This window comes from Oncorhynchus kisutch, unplaced genomic scaffold, assembly GCF_002021735.2.
Source record: "Oncorhynchus kisutch isolate 150728-3 unplaced genomic scaffold, Okis_V2 Okis02a-Okis13b_hom, whole genome shotgun sequence".
Taxonomy (NCBI): Eukaryota; Metazoa; Chordata; class Actinopteri; order Salmoniformes; family Salmonidae; genus Oncorhynchus; species Oncorhynchus kisutch.
Window position 1 is genome coordinate 9898739 of NW_022261979.1, and position 24727 is coordinate 9923465.

The 24727-nt window shown below is 43.3% G+C and overlaps 1 protein-coding gene across 1 annotated transcript; it reads left to right on the forward strand.

Annotated features, from left to right (window-relative positions):
• The first annotated feature begins 1526 nt into the window (after positions 1-1526).
• On the forward strand, positions 1527-7888 carry LOC109877187 (neurensin-1-like). The gene is made up of 3 exons (XM_031811727.1): positions 1527-1631; positions 6529-6801; positions 7461-7888. Exons 2-3 carry the CDS (start codon positions 6616-6618, stop codon positions 7857-7859), a joined length of 585 nt encoding a protein of 194 aa, XP_031667587.1. The 5' UTR covers positions 1527-1631; positions 6529-6615; the 3' UTR covers positions 7860-7888.
• The last annotated feature ends 16839 nt before the right edge of the window (positions 7889-24727 follow it).

Sequence of the window (24727 nt, forward strand, 5' to 3'; positions counted from 1 at the left end):
TTACTGATCTGTATCAAGGGTGTCAATATAGCTCAGTCATTATTACTGATCTGTATCAAGGGTGTCAATATAGCTCAGTCATTATTACTGATTTGTATCAAGGGTGTCAATATAGCTCAGTCATTATTACTGATCTGTATCAAGGGTGTCAATATAGCTCAGTCATTATTACTGATCTGTATCAAGGGTGTCAATCATTTCGGGAGCCCACTGCATATGTAATGGACGTCATTCAGTGAACCATAACCTTGTCTGAGACCTGACGATTTGTGTTAGCAATGCAAGCCAATACCAAGGCTTTAGGTCTTCAGGTTATCACAGTCAGGATAATGCTTTAGGTCTTCAGGTTATCACAGTCAGGATTTAGGTATTCAGGTTATCACAGTCCGGATTTAGGTATTCAGGTTATCACAGTCAGGATAATGCTTTAGGTCTTCAGGTTATCACAGTCAGGATTTAGGTATTCAGGTTATCACAGTCAGGATAATGCTTTAGGTCTTCAGGTTATCCCAGTCAGGATAATGCTTTAGGTATTCAGGTTGGGCTTTAGGTATTCAGGTATTCAGGTTATCCCAGTCAGGATAATGCTTTAGGTATTCAGGTTATCCCAGTCAGTGTACACCAGATTCCCAGATTCAGACCCCAGGCTTAACAGGCTTAAGTACTGTTGCTATGCTGTATCAGCAGTCAAGTCATGGAGAGGCCCCTTTCCTTCCTACTCCCTTATTCACGAATAGGGGTCTGAATATATGAATATAATTTTTTGATTTTCTCCCTCATCTTCCACGTATAAGATATGGACTGAGGACCATGTTATGCTGTTCGTATGTACCAACTTTTAGTTTTTAGTTTTTTATCTTAAATGTAATCCCTGATATCATACACACATTGCATGTGCTTCTGCCTCTGCATTGCTTGCTCTTTTAGGCTGGGTTTCTGTATAAGCACTTCGTGACAACTGCTCAAAACATCAGAATTATGAACCCAGGCTACCTCCAGTCGCAACCAATCATCACACCGCCCCACCTCTGTCTGCCACAGGGATCACCGTCTTGTAGTCCTAAAACCCGGAAATGAGTAACCTCTAGAGAAATTAATGGGGAAAGAATATGGTTTTGGGATAAACGGCGAAAATTAGGTCTGAGGTTAAGACAGGCTTAGGACATCTTATAAATTCGACGAGGTAATATGAGTCAACTAACATGACCTTTATGAATTATGAAGCCTATATGTCGTTTATATGTTGTTGTTTTTTGTATTACATAAATGGCTCAAAATTCACAAAAACTGACGAAAACTGACGAAAACTGTCTCACCGAACAAAACATATCAGATCTCCTACGCCTGTGTTTACCACATACCTTAGTTTCAGCGTTTATCAACAAAAAAAAACTTGTTTCCCATAGACTTTGTCCAACGAACCATGGCGGAGTTAGTGCCTACAAAAATGACGCCATTATACTGTTATCCTCTATTGGGCAAGTCGACAAGACATAAATCTAACGCCTGCGCAGAAGCCAGCTTGAGTCTGAATCATCGATAGGGCGACTGTCGGAGCTAAGAATCTAGAGTGATGGGACCTGAGTGAAGGAACAGCCGCGAGTGATCACTCTCCAAGCCGGTTATGACAGGTATATTTCATTCGGATATTCGCTTTAACGGTTTTTTAAAAACGGGTTTATAGTGGAAACGACTGTACTGGGCTATCTGATGTGGATTACATAATAGTGGTGGAAATATGATTGGCTGTATGGCTTTTCAACATCTGGAAGTAACATTTAAAATGAGAAAATGTCTTGATCTACTGCCTCAACATTTAGGGTGTGATTAACTGTCGAGTTATGTATTTATTTTTGGAAAGAACTAGACAGAAGACGTGTTGTCAGACTCAGATCAATAGTGTTTGTAGTTTTGTAAATAGACAGTTGACTTCCCAATCTCAACTTTATTTAGCCTATAGCATGCGCCTGGTGTGGCTTAGAATCCAAAGCATATCCGTTTACTTTGACGATAACAGCTTGTAGCCTCATCGATTACATGGTTTGATGCTATTATCTTAGATAAAAGATTTCTCAAGGGGACTGTGAAAGCAAGACGAAGGAAGGACGTGTGTGTCAGAGCAGTATGGCGTCATGTCTTACGTCTCTGCCTCCATGGGTAGAGCGAATTCACATTCAGCACCATGGACAGCGATATATATATCTCTCTCTCTCTCTCTCTCTCTCTCTCTCTCTCGCTCTGTCGTCGCAGTCATTGAGCTATAAAAGAAGGTCGCATTTTGCCGGGTTACTTTCCTTCGTGTTTCGGTTTAAATGTTAATTATTTGAGATTCTAGAATGTGTTGGGTTCCAATTGGTGAGAGAACATGATCAATACAAGATCAGGTGTTTTGACCACTGGCATTCACGTGACCTTATAATTGGTATGACAGAGGTTATTATACCGGATACGTTTTGTCGTTTCTGGTGTGTTTGTTTACTTGACAACTAGGTTTGTGTTTACATTGAATATTACTCATCAACGCATTGGATTGGAACAAATGACGCTGTGGGCTCTTCAGAGACATATTTATTATGTATGACAGAGATTGCCAAGGAGTACACAAACTATACATATTGCAGATCTCATTATTAGCATTTTGCATAATACTAAATGCTGAATATTTAAAGTCATTATTTTGCCATATGCACATTCGATTTTATTTGGCCTCTATTTTAAAGACCAAGGTCTCTTTCACAGATAAGCCCTGCTTACACATCATTTACAAAATACAAAAAATACAACTACATCCTTCAGCATGACTACATATAGACAACAGAAGTGTTATTCATTCAGGTAGAGTCTACATAACATCCTTCAACACTGACTACATGTAGACAACAGAAGTGTTATTCATTCAAAAGAGTCTACATAACATCCTTCAACACTGACTACATATAGACAACAGAAGTGTTATTCATTCAAAAGAGTCTACATAACATCCTTCAACACTGACTACATATAGACAACAGAAGTGTTATTCATTCAGAGAGAGTCTACATAACATCCTTCAACACTGACTACATATAGACAACAGAAGTGTTATTCATTCAGAGAGAGTCTACATAACATCCTTCAACACTGACTACATATAGACAACAGAAGTGTTATTCATTCAGAGAGAGTCTACATAACATCCTTCAACACTGACTACATATAGACAACAGAAGTGTTATTCATTCAGAGAGAGTCTACATAACATCCTTCAACACTGACTACATATAGACAACAGAAGTGTTATTCATTCAGAGAGAGTCTACATAACATCCTTCAACACTGACTACATATAGACAACAGAAGTGTTATTCATTCAGAGAGAGTCTACATAACATCCTTCAACACTGACTACATATAGACAACAGAAGTGTTATTCATTCATAGAGAGTCTACATAACATCCTTCAACACTGACTACATATAGACAACAGAAGTGTTATTCATTCAGAGAGAGTCTACATAACATCCTTCAACACTGACTACATATAGACAACAGAAGTGTTATTCATTCAGAGAGAGTCTACATAACATCCTTCAACACTGACTACATATAGACAACAGAAGTGTTATTCATTCATAGAGAGTCTACATAACATCCTTCAACACTGACTACATATAGACAACAGAAGTGTTATTCATTCAGAGAGAGTCTACATAACATCCTTCAACACTGACTACATATAGACAACAGAAGTGTTATTCATTCAGAGAGAGTCTACATAACATCCTTCAACACTGACTACATATAGACAACAGAAGTGTTATTCATTCAGAGAGAGTCTACATAACATTCTTCAACACTGACTACATATAGACAACAGAAGTGTTATTCATTCAGGGAGAGTCTACATAACATCCTTCAACACGACTACATATAGACAACAGAAGTGTTATTCATTCAGAGAGAGTCTACATAACATCCTTCAACACTGACTACATATAGACAACAGAAGTGTTATTCATTCAGAGAGAGTCTACATAACATCCTTCAACACTGACTACATATAGACAACAGAAGTGTTATTCATTCATAGAGAGTCTACATAACATCCTTCAACACTGACCTCATGTAGACAACATAAGTGTTATTCGTTCAGAGAGAGTCTACATAACATCCTTCAACACTGACTACATATAGACAACAGAAGTGTTATTCATTCAGAGAGAGTCTACATAACATTCTTCAACACTGACTACATATAGACAACAGAAGTGTTATTCATTCAGAGAGAGTCTACATAACATCCTTCAACACTGACTACATATAGACAACAGAAGTGTTATTCATTCAGAGAGAGTCTACATAACATCCTTCAACACTGACTACATATAGACAACAGAAGTGTTATTCATTCAGAGAGAGTCTACATAACATCCTTCAACACTGACTACATATAGACAACAGAAGTGTTATTCATTCATAGAGAGTCTACATAACATCCTTCAACACTGACTACATATAGACAACAGAAGTGTTATTCATTCAAAGAGAGTCTACATAATATCCTTCAACACTGACTACATGTAGACAACATAAGTGTTATTCTTTCAGAGAGAGTCTACATAACATCCTTCAACACTGACTACATATAGACAACAGAAGTGTTAGCAGGCAGCAGGCAGCAGGTAGCAGATAGAAGGTAATAGGCAGCAGGTAGCAGGCAGCAGTCAGCAGATAGAAGGTAATAGGCAGCAGGTAGCAGGCAGCAGTCAGCAGATAGAAGGTAATAGGCAACAGGTAGCAGTCAGCAGATAGAAGGTAATAGGCAGCAGAGTAGCAAGTAGCAGGTAGCAGGTAGAAACACAACCTAATATCCTGAACAGGTAGAAGGTAGAAACACAACCTAAAATCCTGAACAGGTAGCAGGTAGCATGTAGCAGGCAGCATGTAGCAGGCAGAAATGCAACCTAATAACCTGAACAAGTAGCGGATAGCAGGTAGCATGTAGCAGGCAGCATGTAGCAGGCAGAAACGCAACCTAATATCTTGAACAAGTAGCAGGTAGAAGGTAGAAACACAATCTAATATCCTAAACAGGTAACAGGCAAAAATACAACCCAATATCCTGAACAGGTAGCAGGTAGCATGTAGCAGTCAGAAACACAACCTAATAACCTGAACAAGTAGCAGGTAGAAACACAACCTACATCCTGAACAGGTAGCAGGTAGAAGGTAGAAACACAACCTGAAATCCTGAACAGGTAGCAGGCAGAAACACAAACTGATATCCTGAACAGATAGCAGGTAGAATGTAGCAGGAGGCATGTAGCAGGCAGAAATACAACTACATATCCTGAACAGGTAGCAGGTAGCAGGTATAAACACACCTGATATCCTGAACAGGTAGGAGGTAGCAACACAACCTGATATCCTGAACAGGTTGCAGGTAGCAGGTATAAACACACCTGATATCCTGAACAGGTAGGAGGTAGCAACACAACCTGATATCCTGAACAGGTAGCAGGTAGCAGGTAGCAACACAACCTGATATCCTCAACAGGTAGCAGGTAGCAACACAACCTAATATCCTGAACAGGTAGCAGGCAGCAATACAACCTGATATCCTGAACAGGTAGCAGGCAGAAGGCAGCAGGCAGAAACACAACCTAATATCCTGAACAGGTTGCAGGTAGCAGGTATAAACACACCTGATATCCTGAACAGGTAGTAGGTAGCAACACAACCTGATATCCTGAACAGGTAGCAGGTAGCAGGTAGCAACACAACCTGATATCCTCAACAGGTAGCAGGTAGCAACACAACCTAATATCCTGAACAGGTAGCAGGCAGCAATACAACCTGATATCCTGAACAGGTAGCAGGTAGCAACACAACCTAATATCCTGAACAGGTTGCAGGTAGGAGGTAGAAACACAACCTAATATCCTGAACAGGTAGCAGGCAGCAACACAACCTGATATCCTGAACAGATAGCAGGTAGCAGGTAGCAGGCAGCAACAAAACCTAATATCCTGAACAGATAGCAGGTAGCAGGTAGAACACAACCTAATATCCTGAACAGGTAGCAGGTAGCAGGCAGCAACACAACCTAATATCCTGAACAGGTAGCAGGCAGCAACACAACCTAATATCCTGAACAGGTAGCAGGTAGCAGGCAGCAACACAACCTAATATCCTGAACAGATAGCAGGCAGCAACACAACCTAATATCCTGAACAGGTAACAGGTAGCAGGCAGCAACACAACCTGATATCCTGAACAGGTAGCAGGCAGCAACACAACCTAATATCCTCAACAGGTAGCAGGCAGCAACACAACCTAATATCCTGAACAGGTAACAGGTTGCAGGTAACAGGCAGCAACACAACCTGATATCCTGAACAGGAACAGATGGGTGATTCAAAATGGGAGCAACACTGTGGTTGATCATTCAGCATTGTAGCTCTCTCCATAATAAAACTGTTTATGCGTGTGTGTGTGTGTGTGTGTGTGTGTGTGTGTGTGTGTGTGTGTGTGTGTGTGTGTGTGCAGGCAGTGGCACCCGGTGTGTGTGAGGTTAGTGTGGTGCTCTCTCTCTCTCTCTCTCTCTCTAGACAGAGCTGAGGTGAAAGGGTCAGGATGGCTTCCGCCTGTGCTGAGATCTGTGGGTCAGACTACGCTGAACAGACGCAGCACGACCAGAGATACGGCGTCAGATCATACCTCCACCAGTTCTACGAGGAGTGTACTGCCTCCATCTGGGAACGCGACGAAGATTTTCAGATTCAGAGATCGCCTAGTCGGTGGAGCTCTGTCCTCTGGAAGGTATGATATATATGAGAGAAGAGATATTGGGAGGGTATTGGGTCAAGGTGCTGTAAACATCCTGACATGGTCTGGGTAGTGTATTGTGCCAGGTTACTGTAAACATCTGCCTGTTCAGGTCTGTCTAGTGTTAGGAACCCTTACCCTGTCTCTCCCTCCCCCAGGTCTGTCTAGTGTTAGGAACCCTGATCCTGTCTCTCCCTCCCCCAGGTCTGTCTAGTGTTAGGAACCCTGATCCTGTCTCTCCCTCCCCCAGGTCTGTCTAGCGTTAGGAACCCTGACCCTGTCTCTCCCTCCCCCAGGTCTGTCTAGTGTTAGGAACCCTGACCCTGTCTCTCCCTCCCCCAGGCCTGTCTAGTGTTAGGAAATCTGATCCTGTCTCTCCCTCCCCCTGATCCTGAACCCTGATCGTGTCTCTCCCTCCCCCAGGTCTGTCTAGTGTTAGGAACCCTGATCCTGTCTCTCCCTCCCCCAGGTCTGTCTAGCGTTAGGAACCCTGATCCTGTCTCTCCCTCCCCCAGGTCTGTCTAGTGTTAGGAACCCTGATCTTGTCTCTCCCTCCCCCAGGTCTGTCTAGTGTTAGGAACCCTGATCTTGTCTCTCCCTCCCCCAGGTCTGTCTAGAGTTAGGAACCCTGATCCTGTCTCTCCCTCCCCCAGGTCTGTCTAGCGTTAGGAACCCTGATTCTGGTGACAGGCCTCATTGTCCTACTGGTGGGCTACGCCACCCCGACTAAGATCGAAGCGTTCGGGGAAGACGAGCTCCTCTTCGTGGACGGCCACGCCGTCCTCTTCAACCGAGCCTTGGACGTGTGCAAGCTGACGGGCGCCGTACTGTTCTGCGTGGGCGGCGGCCTGATGGCTGTAGGTCTCCTCCTCTCAGCCTTCTCTAAGAGCTACTCCAAGGAGGAGCTGTACCTGCAACAGAAGTTTAAGGAGAGGCTGGTTGATATCCAGAATACGGTCCATCCCGTCACCAGAGCCCCTACTCCGGGGGAGAGTAAGATCCCTGTCACCCTGTCTAAAGTGCAAAGTGTCCAGCCCAACTCAGAGACATAACAGTTGTCAATGTAGTAGTGAGAGGTAGATTATCAGTGGTGTTCATGTGTCCTTGTCCCTAACCCTTCTAAAGGTCAGCTTATGTCATCTTAGTACTACTCCTTACAAACCCTGTGTTTCCAGCACTTACACTCAGGGCTGCAGGAGGATTCACACAGCTCCTGTCATGTAACGCTATGTAATTAAGGCTGCAGGAGGATTCACACAGCTCCTGTCATGTAATGCTGTGTAATTAATGCTGCAGGAGGATTCACACAGCTCCTGTCATGTAACGCTGTGTAATTAATGCTGCAGGAGGAATCACACAGCTCCTTTCATGTAACGCTGTGTAATTAATGCTGCAGGAGGAATCACACAGCTCCTTTCATGTAACGCTGTGTAATTAAGGCTGCAGGAGGATTCACACAGCTCCTTTCATGTAACGCTGTGTAATTAATGCTGCAGGAGGAATCACACAGCTCCTGTCATGTAACGCTGTGTAATTAATGCTGCAGGAGGATTCACACAGCTCCTTTCATGTAACGCTGTGTAATTAATGCTGCAGGAGGAATCACACAGCTCCTTTCATGTAACGCTGTGTAATTAAGGCTGCAGGAGGATTCACACAGCTCCTTTCATGTAAATCTACTGGCTGGGTTGCAATCATGTACCTAGACCAAGAAACTAACAGACTCACTGTATAGAGCAGTGGGTCTCACCCTGGGGTACTTATCCTATCCACAGGGGTACTTATCCTATCCACATGGGGTACTTATCCTATCCACATGGGGTACTTATCCTATCCACATGGGGTACTTATCCTATCCACATGGGGTACTTATCCTATCCATATGGGGTACTTATCCTATCCACATGGGGTACTTATCCTATCCACATGGGGTACTTATCCTATCCACATGGGGTACTTATCCTATCCACATGGGGTACTTATCCTATCTACATGGGGTACTTATCCTATCCACATGGGGTACTTATCTTATCTACATGGGGTACTTATACTATCCACAGGGGGTACGTATCCTATCCACAGGGGTACTTATCATATCCACAGGGGGTACTTTTCCTGTCCACAGGGGTACGTATCCTATCCACAGGGGAACGTATCCTATCCACAGGGGTACTTATTATATCCACAGGGGGAACTTATCCTATCCACATGGGGTACTTATCCTATCCACAGGGGTATGTATCCTATCCACAGGGGGTACGTATCCTATCCACAGGGGTACTTATCATATCCACAGGGGGTACTTTTCCTGTCCACAGGGGTACGTATCCTATCCACAGGGGAACGTATCCTATCCACAGGGGTACTTATTATATCCACAGGGGGAACTTATCCTATCCACATGGGGTACTTATCCTATCCACATGGGGTACTTATCCTATCTACATGGGGTACTTATCCTATCCACAGGGGTACTTATCATATCCACATGGGGTACTTATCCTATCCACATGGGGTACTTATCCTATCCACATGGGGTACTTATCCTATCCACATGGGGTACTTATCCTATCCAAAGGGGGGACTTATCCTATCCACATGGGGTACTTATCCTATCCAAAGGGGGGACTTATCCTATCCACATGGGTTACGTATCCTATCCACAGGGGGAACTTATCCTTTCCACAGGGTACTTATCCTATCCACAGGGTACTTATCCTATCCACAGGGGTTACTTATCCTATCCACAGTGGTACTTATCCTATCCACAGGGGTACTTATCCTATCCACAGGGGTACTTATCCTATCCACAGGGGGACCATGGCCTATCCACAGAGGGTACTTATCCTATCCACAGGGGGTACTTATCCTATCCACAGGGGTACGTATCCTATCCACAGGGGATACTTATCCTATTCACAGGTTGTACTTATCCTATCCACAGGGGGTACTTATCCTATCCACAGGGGTACGTATCCTATCCACATGGGGTACTTATCCTATCCACATGGGGTACTTATCCTATCCACATGGGGTACTTATCCTATCCATATGGGGTACTTATCCTATCCACAGGGGGAACTTATGCTATCCACAGGGGGTTCTTGGGGAGACTCATCAGAACGTTGGCCTACTGGTCAAATGAGGGGGTACTTCTGGGCAGGCTCATCAGAACGTAGGCCTACTGGTCAAATGAGGGGGTACTTCTGGGGAGTCTCATCAGAACGTAGGCCTACTGGTCAAATGAGGGGGTACTTCTGGGGAGTCTCATCAGAACGTAGACCTACTGGTCAAATGAGGGGGCACTTCTGGGGAGTCAAATCAGAACGTAGGCTTACTGGTCAATTGAGGGGATACTTCTGGGGAGTCTCATCAGAATGTAGGCCTACTGGTCAAATGAGGGGGTACTTCTGGGGAGACTCATCAGAACGTAGGCCTACTGGTCAAATGAGGGGGTACTTCTGGGGAGACTCATCAGAACGTAGGCCTACTGGTCAAATGAGGGGGTACTTCTGGGGAGTATCATCAGAACGTAGGCCTACTGGTCAAATGAGGGGGTACTTCTGGGGAGACTCATCAGAACGTAGGCCTACTGGTCAAATGAGGGGGTTCTCCTGGGGCACAGTAAACAAAAAGGTAGCTAACCGCTAATATAGAGGACATGTCCTGAGTGGATCAGACATTAAGAACACCTGCTCTTTCCATGACATAGACCGACCAGGTGAATCCAGGTGAAAGATATGATCCCTTACTGATGCCAGTTGTTAAATCCTCTTCAATCAGTGTAGATTAAGGGGAGGAGACAGGTTAAAGTAGGATTTTTAAGCCTTGATGCAATTGAGACATGGATTGCGTATGTGTGCCATTCAGAGGGTGAATGGGCAAGACAACATATTTAAGTGCCTTTAAACGGGGGTATGGTAGTGGGTGCCAGGCGCACCAGTTTCAGTGTGTCAAGAACTGCAACGCTGCTGGGTTTTCACGCTCAACTGTATCAAGAATTGTCCACCACCCAAAAGGACATCCAGCCAACTTGACACAACTGTGGGAAGCACTGGAGTTAACATGGGCCAGCATCCCTGTGGAAGGCTTCCGACACCTTGTGGAGTCAACATGGACCAGCATCCCTGTGGAAGGCTTCCGACACCTTGTAGAGTTAACAAGGGCCAGCATCCCTGTGGAAGGCTTTCGACACCTTGTGGAGTCAACATGGACCAGCATCTCTGTGGAAGGCTTCCGACACCTTGTGGAATCAACATGGACCAGCATCTCTGTGGAAGGCTTCCGACACCTTGTGGAATCAACATGGACCAGCATCTCTGTGGAAGGCTTCCGACACCTTGTAGAGTCAACATGGACCAGCATCCCTGTGGAAGGCTTCCGACACCTTGTGGAGTCAACATGGACCAGCATCCCTGTGGAAGGCTTCCGACACCTTGTGGAGTCAACATGGACCAGCATCCCTGTGGAAGGCTTCCGACACCTTGTAGAGTCAACATGGACCAGCATCCCTGTGGAAGGCTACCGACACCTTGTGGAGTCAGTGAGCCCAGATGAATTGAGGCTGTCTTGCAACTCAATATTAGGACGGTGTTCTTAATGTTTTGTCTCCACTAACGGCTAGAGGTAATCACACACACTCCTTTGATGTAACTCTTTATCAGTGACAGTCAGTCACTGTCTAGCGTAGGTTTTCCATCTTGACTGGATTTATGAGTGTCATCTTCAGCAATGAAGAATTGAAAGAACGGGGTACCTTTTCCCTAAAAATATCTATATTGAGCTGAAGCAATTGCTGCCGACTGTTGTTCTATAATTGCTGTGGTGTAACTAACAGCTGTGGTGTAACTAACAGTAGCTGTGGTGTAACTAACAGCAGCTGTGGTGTAACTAACAGTAGCTGTGGTATAACTAGCAGCTGTGGTGTAACTAGCAGCAGCTGTGGTGTAACTAACAGCAGCTGTGGTGTAACTAGCAGCTGTGGTGTAACTAGCAGTAGCTGTGGTGTAACTAACAGCTGTGGTGTAACTAACAGTAGCTGTGGTGTAACTAACAGCAGCTGTGGTGTAACTACCATCAGCTGTGGTGTAACTAACAGCAGCTGTGGTGTAACTAGCAGCTGTGGTGTAACTAGCAGCAGCTGTGGTGTAACTAGCAGCTGTGGTGTAACTAGCAGCAGCTGTGGTGTAACTAGCTGTGGTATAACTAACAGCAGCTGTGGTGTAACTAACAGCAGCTGTGGTGTAACTAACAGCAGCTGTGGTATAACTAACAGTAGCTGTGGTGTAACTAACAGCTGTGGTATAACTAGCAGCAGCTGCGGTGTAACTAACAGCTGTGGTATAACTAATAGCAGCTGTGGTGTAACTAACAGCTGTGGTGTAACTAGTAGCAGCTGTGGTGTAACTAACATCAGCTGTGGTATAACTAATAGCAGCTGTGGTGTAACTAACAGCTGTGGTGTAACTAGTAGCAGCTGTGGTGTAACTAACAGCTGTGGTGTAACTAGTAGCAGCTGTGGTGTAACTAACAGCAGCTGTGGTGTAACTAACAGCAGCTGTGGTATAACTAACAGCAGCTGTGGTGTAACTAACAGCTGTGGTGTAACTAGTAGCAGCTGTGGTGTAACTAACAGCTGTGGTGTAACTAGTAGCAGCTGTGGTGTAACTAACAGCAGCTGTGGTATAACTAATAGCAGCTGTGGTGTAACTAACAGCAGCTGTGGTGTAACTAACAGCTGTGGTGTAACTAGTAGCAGCTGTGGTGTAACTAACAGCTGTGGTGTAACTAACAGCTGTGGTATAACTAATAGCAGCTGTGGTGTAACTAACAGCTGTGGTGTAACTAGTAGCAGCTGTGGTGTAACTAACAGCAGCTGTGGTATAACTAATAGCAGCTGTGGTGTAACTAACAGCTGTGGTGTAACTAGTAGCAGCTGTGGTGTAACTAACAGCTGTGGTGTAACTAGTAGCAGCTGTGGTGTAACTAACAGCATCTGTGGTGTAACTAACAGCAGCTGTGGTGTAACTAGCAGCAGCTGTGGTGTAACTAGCAGCAGCTGTGGTGTAACTAGCAGTAGCTGTGGTGTAACTAGTAGCAGCTGTGGTATAACTAACAGCAGCTGTGGTATAACTAACAGCAGCTGTGGTATAACTAACAGCTGTAACTAACAGTAGCTGTGGTGTAACTAACAGTAGCTGTGGTATAACTAACAGCTGTGGTGTAACTAACAGCAGCTGTGGTGTAACTAGCAGCAGCTGTGGTGTAACTAACAGCTGTGGTATAACTAACAGCAGCTGTGGTGTAACTAACAGCTGTAACTAACAGTAGCTGTGGTGTAACTAACAGTAGCTGTGGTATAACTAACAGCTGTGGTGTAACTAACAGCAGCTGTGGTGTAACTAGCAGCAGCTGTGGTGTAACTAACAGCAGCTGTGGTATAACTAACAGCAGCTGTGGTATAACTAACAGCTGTAACTAACAGTAGCTGTGGTGTAACTAACAGTAGCTGTGGTATAACTAACAGCTGTGGTGTAACTAACAGCAGCTGTGGTGTAACTAGCAGCAGCTGTGGTGTAACTAACAGCTGTGGTATAACTAACAGCAGCTGTGGTGTAACTAACAGCTGTAACTAACAGTAGCTGTGGTGTAACTAACAGTAGCTGTGGTATAACTAACAGCTGTGGTGTAACTAACAGCAGCTGTGGTGTAACTAGCAGCAGCTGTGGTGTAACTAGCAGCAGCTGTGGTGTAACTAACAGTAGCTGTGGTGTAACTAACAGCTGTGGTATAACTAACAGTAGCTGTGGTGTAACTAACAGTTGCTGTGGTGTAACTAACAGCAGCTGTGGTGTAACTAACAGTAGCTGTGGTGTAACTAACAGCTGTGGTATAACTAACAGCAGCTGTTGTGTAACTAACAGCAGCTGTGGTATAACTAGCAGCAGTTGTGGTGTAACTAACAGTAGCTGTGGTGTAACTAACAGCAGCTGTTGTGTAACTAACAGCAGCTGTGGTGTAACTAGCAGCAGCTGTGGTATAACTAGCAGCAGTTGTGGTGTAACTAACAGTAGTTGTGGTGTAACTAACAGCAGCTGTTGTGTAACTAACAGCAGCTGTGGTGTAACTAGCAGCAGTTGTGGTGTAACTAACAGCAGCTGTGGTGTAACTAGCAGCAGCTGTGGTGTAACTAACAGCAGCTGTGGTGTAACTAGCAGCAGCTGTGGTGTAACTAACAGCAGCTGTGGTGTAACTAACAGCAGCTGTGGTGTAACTAACAGTAGCTGTGGTGTAACTAACAGCAGCTGTGGTATAACTAACAGCAGCTGTGGTGTAACTAACAGCAGCTGTGGTGTAACTAGCAGCAGCTGTGGTGTAACTAACAGCAGCTGTGGTGTAACTAACAGCAGCTGTGGTGTAACTAACAGTAGCTGTGGTGTAACTAACAGCAGCTGTGGTGTAACTAACAGCAGCTGTGGTGTAACTAGCTTGTGATTTGATGTTCATTTCCTCCTCAGTTCATAGTACCACAGCTCATTGTAACAGCGGACAGGAAGTGCACAGAGGGAGAAAAAGCCTTTAACACAGAGGATTTGTGTTCCACAGTGGTGCAATAACAACGGGGATTGCTACTGTTGTTGTGTTGTTGTTTTATTTACATACAAAAAAACAACAAACGGAATCCTCCTCAGTTCCTAAGATACGGTAGAATATATATGGATTTAAGCAAACAGTTGAAACATCTCTAAAGGATAAATATTATATTTAAATTCTGCTCTGTCACTACCTCACTTGGCTTCAAACCGTGTGTCATGTTGTTGTAAATCACAACATAGAATCTATAGACAGTTGTTGTAAATCACAACATAGAATCTATAGACAGTTGTTGTAAATCACAACATAGAATCTATAGACAGTTGTTGTAAATCACAACATAGAATCTATAGACAGTTGTTGTAAATCACAACATAGAATCTATAGACAGTTGTTATAAATTACAACATAGAATCTATAGACAGTTGTTGTAAATCACAACATAGAATCTATAGACAGTTGTTGTAAATCACAACATAGAATCTATAGACAGTTGTTGTAAATCACAACATAGAATCTATAGACAGTTGTTATAAATTACAACATAGAATCTATAGACAGTTGTTATAAATCACAACATAGAATCTATAGACAGTTGTTATAAATTACAACATAGAATCTATAGACAGTTGTTGTAAATCACAACATAGAATCTATAGACAGTTGTTATAAATCACAACATAGAATCTATAGACAGTTGTTATAAATTACAACATAGAATCTATAGACAGTTGTTATAAATTACAACATAGAATCTATAGACAGTTGTTATAAATCACAACATAGAATCTATAGACAGTTGTTATAAATCACAACATAGAATCTATAGACAGTTGTTATAAATTACAACATAGAATCTATAGACAGTTGTTGTAAATCACAACATAGAATCTATAGACAGTTGTTATAAACCCCTATGTCATGTTGTTATAAATCACAACATAGAATCTATAGACAGTTGTTATAAATCACAACATAGAATCTATAGACAGTTGTTATAAATCACAACATAGAATCTATAGACACAAGGCAGGGTGATAAAGACACTGGGCTGCTGAGGACATCAGATGCACCAGACACTGGACATACATCACATTACTCTAGACTACTGTTCTGTCAGTTCAGACACAACGGAGCTCTAGTTATTCCCGAAGCAGGGATAGAATAGAGACTAAAAGCTGCTACGGTTTGTTTGTAGGAGAAACCCCAGGTGATCTGGAACATAACAAGTTGATAGAGCTGAAGATTCTGTGTTGCAGTTTTCTTTAACCTTTTGGATCAATTTCTCTTCACATGAATATATCAGCTTCGATTTTCATGTTTGTGAAAAAAACCAAGTACCATAGTGTGTGATCTGATGAACTGACCTTTCACATTCAAACTGACCCCTGACCCCTGTGAGAGATGACATCATCCAAATTCGTCCTGTACTAGACGCAACACACAGACCAGGTGTGAGAACAGACAAACAAGAGATCGCCTGTAGCTAACGACGACACCTCACCTGGAGCACTGGAGGCTGGTGGGAGCGGGAGATATCGGAGGACGGGCTCACATTGTTAACGGCTGGAATGGAATAAAACGGAGCGGTATGAAAACGCGTGACGACTGAGCCTGTCCTTAACTACATCTCCACACACCAGCCTCCACTGACCCGTAACCAAGGTAACCAACATGTCCATCTATAGAAGACAAGTCATCGGGGTGTGAGATAAAACTACAAAACAAAACCAATGAGAATAACATCACTAGCTAACTAAAGATACATGTAACAGTGATTATGCCAGTCACTTCTGAGTGGTCAGTTGGGCTTGATGTTTCCATATAGTGCCATGTTGTGAATACATTTATAATTACATGTTAATGGAGTAAATTGAAAACCTGTATTTAAAAAATAAAAAAAAACCTGTTCCAAAATATTACAGATGAGTAGTTGTGTTAAAGCTAGGGGCATATTTGTTCTCAAATGGATTCTACCGGGTCAGAGAAAGAAGGAACGAGCTAAGATAACTCTGTCCTATATATTACATGTCTATTTTTCATATAACATAATAAATACAACTTGGAATTATCAGCAGCTTACTCCTGGTGACGATTCTGTTTTTCTGATCAACTGTCTCATCTCTGTCCGCCACTTATGTCCTGAAGCTCTTTATCATCGTAATATATAGTTATTGTCTGACATAACATCTGCTATTATCAACATCCTGTAAAGACACAGGAAGAGGACTTCTGAAGGGAAGTAGAGACATGACCTTGTTATTTCTAGCAGGGAGAGAGAGGCGCGAGAGAGAGAGGCGCGAGGGAGAGAGAGGCGCGAGGGAGAGAGAGGCGCGCGAGAGAGAGAGGCGCGAGGGAGAGAGAGGCGCGAGAGAGAGGCGCGAGAGAGAGAGAGGCGCGAGGGAGAGAGAGGCGCGAGGGAGAGAGAGGCGCGAGGGAGAGAGAGGCGCGAGGGAGAGAGAGGAGCGAGAGAGAGAGAGGCGCGAGGGAGAGAGAGGAGCGAGAGAGAGAGAGGCGCGAGGGAGAGAGAGGCGCGAGGGATAGAGAGGCGCGAGGGAGAGAGAGGCGCGAGGGAGAGAGAGGCACGAGGGAGAGAGAGGCACGAGGGAGAGAGAGGCACGAGGGAGAGAGAGGCACGAGGGATAGAGAGGCGCGAGGGAGAGAGAGGCACGAGGGATAGAGAGGCGCGAGAGAGAGAGAGGCACGAGGGAGAGAGAGGCGCGAGGGAGAGAGAGGCATGAGGGATAGAGAGGCGCGAGGGAGAGAGAGGCACGAGGGAGAGAGAGGCACGAGGGAGAGGGACAGAGGCTATAAACGGTGCTCATAGAAATAGAACTCGAGGACGCTCACAGCGTTCGATGACTCACCAGGTTAATGGTTTCTCTAGGCTGTGTGTGACTCTCTCTGTCTCATTCCCAACCTATGCGACTGCAAATAGGATGGGGGAGAGGGGCTGCTGCAAACTGCCTCTTACGGTAATCAATCCACGAGGATTCAAAAGCACATTTTAGACATTTTATTTTTCAGGTGTTGGGTCATGTAACTCATTACACAGACCTTCCATCCATACCATCATATAATAACTCATGTCGTGTCTTTGGCTATGCCGGATGAAGTGACATGACATGCTATTCTATCAAATAATTTCTCTGTAATTAATATTACCTGATTGAGCTAATCATGTAAATGTCATTAACTAGAGAGTCGTGGCACCACGAAAGAATATTTATAGAGATAGAATATTTATAGAGCTGTTATCTTCCGAATAAACTCTTAAAGACCTGGTACTCTTTTACCTCAACAGCAGTCAATATTTAATCGTCACCTTATTCAGTCTCATCTGAAAGTTGTAAATTCTTGGTTATCTTCACGAAATAAGTTGAATCAGCAATACAAAATGTGATTAAATTATTTATTTACCTAAATAATCACACAGAATTCCATCTACACAGAATGGATCATACATGTATTACAAATGATGTCATAAAGGAAAACGTCCCTAGCGGACGGAACATGTATGACGGCTGGTTACACAAAGGAAGGGGGTTGGGTTTTGAATGAAAGAGCGGGAAGACTGAGGAACACAAAGGTTTTTTACTCTATCGGGCCGTAGGCAGCGATTCTATCGTAAATACAGTATCTTATGCATTCTAAATAACCGCCCATTTGAAAAAGGAAAATGCAATAAATATTTACTCTGAGCTGCGCTTCGGTAGATTGGTCGTAGATAGAGGCCGAGTTGTCTGTCATGGATCTCTTGTGGTAGAACAGATACTTGGTAGTACCGTCGTCGTGTGGTAGAACGGATACTTGATAGTACCGTCGTCGTGGGGTAGAACGGATACTTGGTAGTACCGTCGTCGTGTGGTAGAACGGTTACTTGGTAGTACCGTCGTCGTGTGGTATAATGGATACTTGGTAGTACCGTCGGCGTGTGGTAGAACGGGTACGTCGTCCGTCCTTTCATAGCCCACGCTAACTCAATCGGCAAGGAGGTATCACTTCTTTAGTGAATAAGAGTTCAAAGTTCATACCAAGTTGCCATACTTTAAGCTCATCCTATATACTAACTGGTATAGTCAAAATTCATCCTTTCGGCGTGTCGATCGTCATCTTCTCGTTTAAATTCGATGCTAATTTCGTTAGGTTATTATCTTAGCCCTTTCAACGTGGGGACCGTCGTACTCTCATCCTTGGAACACAAAGTTGGATTTTCGTCAACGGGTTTATGTGGTGGTGAAGAGAAGGGCGTGTTTCATAGTTTACAACCAATGTCTGTTCACATGGGCGGGGCCTCTGAGTGAGCAGAGTTTATAACCAATGTCTGTTCACTTGGGCGGGGCCTCTGAGTGAGCAGAGTTTACAACCAGTGTCTGTTCACTTGGGCGGGGCCTCTGAGTGAGCAGAGTTTACAACCAGTGTCTGTTCACTTGGGCGGGGCCTCTGAGTGAGCAGAGTTTACTCTTATGACAAACCGTTCTCTCATTTTCACAAATAGTTTCATATTTAAACATTTAAATTGCACAACAATTCCATGTGAATCTGATAACTAGAATGTGTAGATTTTTCCAAGATACAGTTTATGTCATACTATCATTAGTAGTAATGTCTCAGACAACAACTGATCTGAGATCATATTCATTAAGTACCAATGCATATTTTCAACTGGTTGGATTACTGAAATATGGTTCCGTTTCCCACCTTTTTGATGTCACCAGAGTCTCTCTCTCTCTCTCTCTATGTTAACAAAGGGCTTCCCAAGAGTCAGCTCTATAAAGTAGAGAGAGAGAGAGAAGGGGAAATTTATTTAATGGGGGTCATAAACCTCCCCCAGCAGGCCAACGTCATGACACTCCTTACACAGACCTTCCATTCATAACGTCATGACACTCCTTATACAGACCTTCCATTCATAACGTTATGACACTCCTTACACAGACCTTCCATTCATAACGTCATGACACTCCTTACACAGACCTTCCATCCTGTATGGAAATGTATTTAATGAAGGTCATAAACCTCCCCCAGCAGGCCAACGTCATGACACTCCTTACACAGACCTTCCATTCTGTAACATCATGTAATAACTCATTATACAGACCTTCCATCCTGTAACATCATGTAATAACTCATTACAGACCTTCCATCCATAACATCAGGTAATAACTCATTACAGACCTTCCATCCTTTAATATCAGGTAATAACTCATTACAGACCTTCCATCCTTTAATATCAGGTAATAACTCATTACAGACCTTCCATCCTTTAATATCAGGTAATAACTCATTACAGACCTTCCATCCTTTAATATCAGGTAATAACTCATTACAGACCTTCCATCCTTTAATATCAGGTAATAACTCATTACAGACCTTCCATCCTTTAATATCAGGTAATAACTCATTACAGACCTTCCATTCATAACATCAACATTTATTCATAAATTCATACCACACAACCCCACCAGAGCTACTCTTCAAAGCTGTGGCATAGAGCTCATCCCATAATGTAGGCCTGACGTTCCTCGCTGACATCACAGAGACACATACAGCTCATCCCATAATGTAGGTCAATGTCCCTGACATCACAGAGAGAGATACAGCTCATCCCATAATGTAGGTCAACGTCCCTGACATCACAGAGAGAGATACAGCTCATCCATAATGTAGGTCAACGTCCCTGACATCACAGAGAGAGATACAGCTCATCCCATAATGTAGGCCTGACGTTCCTCGCTGACATCACAGAGAGACATACAGCTCATCCCATAATGTAGGTCAACGTCCCTGACATCACAGAGAGAGATACAGCTCATCCCATAATGTAGGTCAACGTCCCTGACATCACAGAGAGACATACAGCTCATCCATAATGTAGGTAAACGTCCCTGACATCACAGAGAGACATACAGCTCATCCCATAATGTAGGTCAACGTCCCTGACATCACAGAGAGACATACAGCTCATCCATAATGTAGGTCAACGTCCCTGACATCACAGAGAGACATGCAGCTCATCCCATAATGTAGGTCAACGTCCCTGACATCACAGAGAGACATGCAGCTCATCCATAATGTAGGTCAACGTCCCTGACATCACAGAGAGACATACAGCTCATCCCTAATGTAGGTCAACGTCCCTGACATCACAGAGAGACATACAGCTCATCCCATAATGTAGGTCAACGTCCCTGACATCACAGAGAGACATACAGCTCATCCCATAATGTAGGTCAACGTCCCTGACATCACAGAGAGACATACAGCTCATCCCATAATGTAGGTCAACGTCCCTGACATCACTCTCTGCAACTGTAATGATGTTCTTCACATCACTGTGTCTCTGCTCACTTCTTCTGACTTCCTTCCGGTACTGAGCTGATGACTTCATTCATTCATTCACTTCCTCCCAGTGCTATTTCTTTACCAGCAGCAGTCCCCATTCCTTACTACTCCCACACATCATTCACTGCAGAATCATTACAGGTAACTATTACAGAGTTAAATTATTACAGCATTACATTATTACAGCATTACATTATTACAGCATTACATTATTACATCATTACATTATTACATTATTACAGCATTACATTATTACAGCATTACATTATTACATTATTACAGCATTACATTAATACATTATTACAGTATTACATTATTACATTATTACAGCATTACATTAATACATTATTACAGTATTACATTATTACAGCATTACATTAATACATTATTACAGTATTACATTATTACAGCATTACATTATTACAGTATTATATTATCACAGCAATACATTATTACAGCATTACATTATTACAACAATACATTATTACATCATTACATTATTACATCATTACAGCATTACATTATTACATCATTACAGCATTACATTATTACATCATTACATTATTACATTATTACATCATTACATTATTACATCATTACATTATTACAGCATTACATTATTACAGCATTACATTATTACAACATTACATTATTACAACAATACATTATTACATCATTACATTATTACATTATTACAGCAATACAGCATTACATTATTACATCATTACATTATTACATTATTACATCATTACATTATTACAACAATACATTATTACATCATTACATTATTACATCATTACATTATTACAGCATTACATTATTACAACAATACATTATTACAGCAATACATTATTACAACAATACATTATTACAGCTGTTAGAGGAATTCAAATCCTATCTGTTCATTAACCAATTAAATTATAACAAAGCAAAACATTCTGTTTCTAAGAATTTGTAATGTTCTTATTTGCATAAAATAGACAAAGATCAGTTCCAATATTAATCAGTAGCGTTTATTCCCGAGAGCTCTGGTCATAATCCCATGTACATTGGTTTATGTACCTCACATTTCGTCATAAATGTTCCTCCTCCTCTCAGATACAACGGCAACATAGTTCACAAGCCTTCCCACATTGTCTGCCACCTGTTAAACAATCTACTACTAGCCCAAGGTCTCTCCCCTCCCTGGGTCTCTCCCCTCCCAAGGTCTCTCCCCTCCTTGGGTCTCTCCCCTCCCTGGGTCTCTCCCCTCCCTGGGTCTCCCCCCTCCCTGGGTCTCTCCCCTCCTTGGGTCTCTCCCCTCCCTGGGTCTCTCCCCTCCCTGGGTCTCTCCCCTCCCTGGGTCTCTCCCCTCCCAAGGTCTCTCCCCTCCCTGGGTCTCTCCCCTCCCTGGGTCTCTCCCCTCCCAAGGTCTCTCCCCTCCCAAGGTCTCTCCCCTCCCTGGGTCTCTCCCCTCCCAAGGTCTCTCCCCTCCCTGGGTCTCTCCCCTCCCTGGGTCTCTCCCCTCCCTGGGTCTCTCCCCTCCCAAGGTCTCTCCCCTCCCAAGGTCTCTCCCCTCCCAAGGTCTCTCCCCTCCCTGGGTCTCTCCCCTCCCTGGGTCTCTCCCCTCCCTGGGTCTCCCCCCTCCCTGGGTCTCTCCCCTCCTTGGGTCTCTCCCCTCCCTGGGTCTCTCCCCTCCCTGGGTCTCTCCCCTCCCTGGGTCTCTCCCCTCCCAAGGTCTCTCCCCTCCCTGGGTCTCTCCCCTCCCTGGGTCTCTCCCCTCCCTGGGTCTCTCCCCTCCCTGGGTCTCCCCCCTCCCTGGGTCTCTCCCCTCCCAAGATCTCTCCCCTCCCAAGGTCTCTCCCCTCCCTGGGTCTCTCCCCTCCCTGGGTCTCTCCCCTCCCTGGGTCTCTCCCCTCCCTGGGTCTCTCCCCTCCCTGGGTCTCTCCCCTCCCAAGGTCTCTCCCCTCCCTGGGTCTCTCCCCTCCCTGGGTCTCTCCCCTCCCTGGGTCTCTCCCCTCCCTGGGTCTCCCCCCTCCCTGGGTCTCTCCCCTCCTTGGGTCTCTCCCCTCCCTGGGTCTCTCCCCTCCCTGGGTCTCTCCCCTCCCTGGGTCTCTCCCCTCCCAAGGTCTCTCCCCTCCCTGGGTCTCTCCCCTCCCAAGGTCTCTCCCCTCCCTGGGTCTCTCCCCTCCCTGGGTCTCTCCCCTCCCTGGGTCTCTCCCCTCCCTGGGTCTCTCCCCTCCCTGGGTCTCTCCCCTCCCAAGGTCATTACATAGGCATTACATTATTATAGCATTACATTATTATAGCAATACATTATTACAGCATTACATTATTACAGCATTACATTACTACTGCATTACATTATTACAGCATTACATTATTACAGCATTACATTATTACAGCATTACATTATTACAACAATACATTATTACAGCAATACATTATTACAACAATACATTATTACAGCATTACATTATTACAGCATTATATTATTACAGCATTACATTATTACATCATTACAGCATTACATTATTACAGTATTATATTATCACAGCAATACATTATTACAGCATTACATTATTACAGCATTACATTATTATATTATTACAGCATTACATTATTACAGCATTACATTATTACATTATTACAGCATTACATTATTACATTATTACAGCATTACATTAATACATTATTACAGTATTACATTATTACATTATTACAGCATTACATTAATACATTATTACAGCATTACATTAATACATTATTACAGTATTACATTATTACATCATTACAGCATTACATTATTACAGTATTCTATTATCACAGCAATATATTATTACAGCATTACATTATTACAACAATCCATTATTACATCATTACATTATTACATCATTACATTATTACAGCATTACATTATTACATCATTACAGCATTACATTATTACATCATTACATTATTACATTATTACATCATTACATTATTACATCATTACATTATTACAACAATACATTATTACATCATTACATTATTACATCATTACATTATTACAGCATTACATTATTACAACAATACATTATTACAGCATTACATTATTACAACAATACATTATTACATCATTACATTATTACATCATTACATTATTACAGCATTACATTATTACAGCATTACATTACTACTGCATTACATTAATACATTATTACATTATTACAACAATACATTATTACAGCATTACATTATTACAACATTACATTATTACAGCATTACATTATTACAGCATTACATTATTACAGCATTACATTATTACAGCGTTACATTATTACAGCAATACATTATTACAGCAATACATTATTACAGCAATACATTATTACAGCAATACATTATTACAACAATACATTATTACAGCTGTTAGAGGAATTCAAATCCTATCTGTTCATTAACCAATTCAATTATAACAAAGCAAAACATTCTGTTTCTAAGAATTTGTAATGTTCTTATTTGCATAAAATAGACAAAGATCAGTTCCAATATTAATCAGTAGCGTTTATTCCCGAGAGCTCTGGTCATAATCCCATGTACATTGGTTTATGTACCTCACATTTCGTCATAAATGTTCCTCCTCCTCTCAGATACAACGGCAACATAGTTCACAAGCCTTCCCACATTGTCTGCCACCTGTTAAACAATCTACTACTAGCCCAAGGTCTCTCCCCTCCCTGGGTCTCTCCCCTCCCAAGGTCTCTCCCCTCCCTGGGTCTCTCCCCTCCCTGGGTCTCTCCCCTCCCTGGGTCTCTCCCCTCCCAAGGTCTCTCCCCTCCCAAGGTCTCTCCCCTCCCAAGGTCTCTCCCCTCCCTGGGTCTCTCCCCTCCCTGGGTCTCCCCCCTCCCTGGGTCTCTCCCCTCCTTGGGTCTCTCCCCTCCCTGGGTCTCTCCCCTCCCTGGGTCTCTCCCCTCCCTGGGTCTCTCCCCTCCCAAGGTCTCTCCCCTCCCTGGGTCTCTCCCCT

Bases quoted from the DNA above. Each gene is read 5' to 3' on its own strand.
- LOC109877187 (XM_031811727.1), top strand. From the start codon at position 6,616: ATGGCTTCCGCCTGTGCTGAGATCTGTGGGTCAGACTACGCTGAACAG. The intron at 6,802-7,460 runs GTATGATATATA...TCCCTCCCCCAG, and splicing joins GGAGCTCTGTCCTCTGGAAG to GTCTGTCTAGCGTTAGGAAC.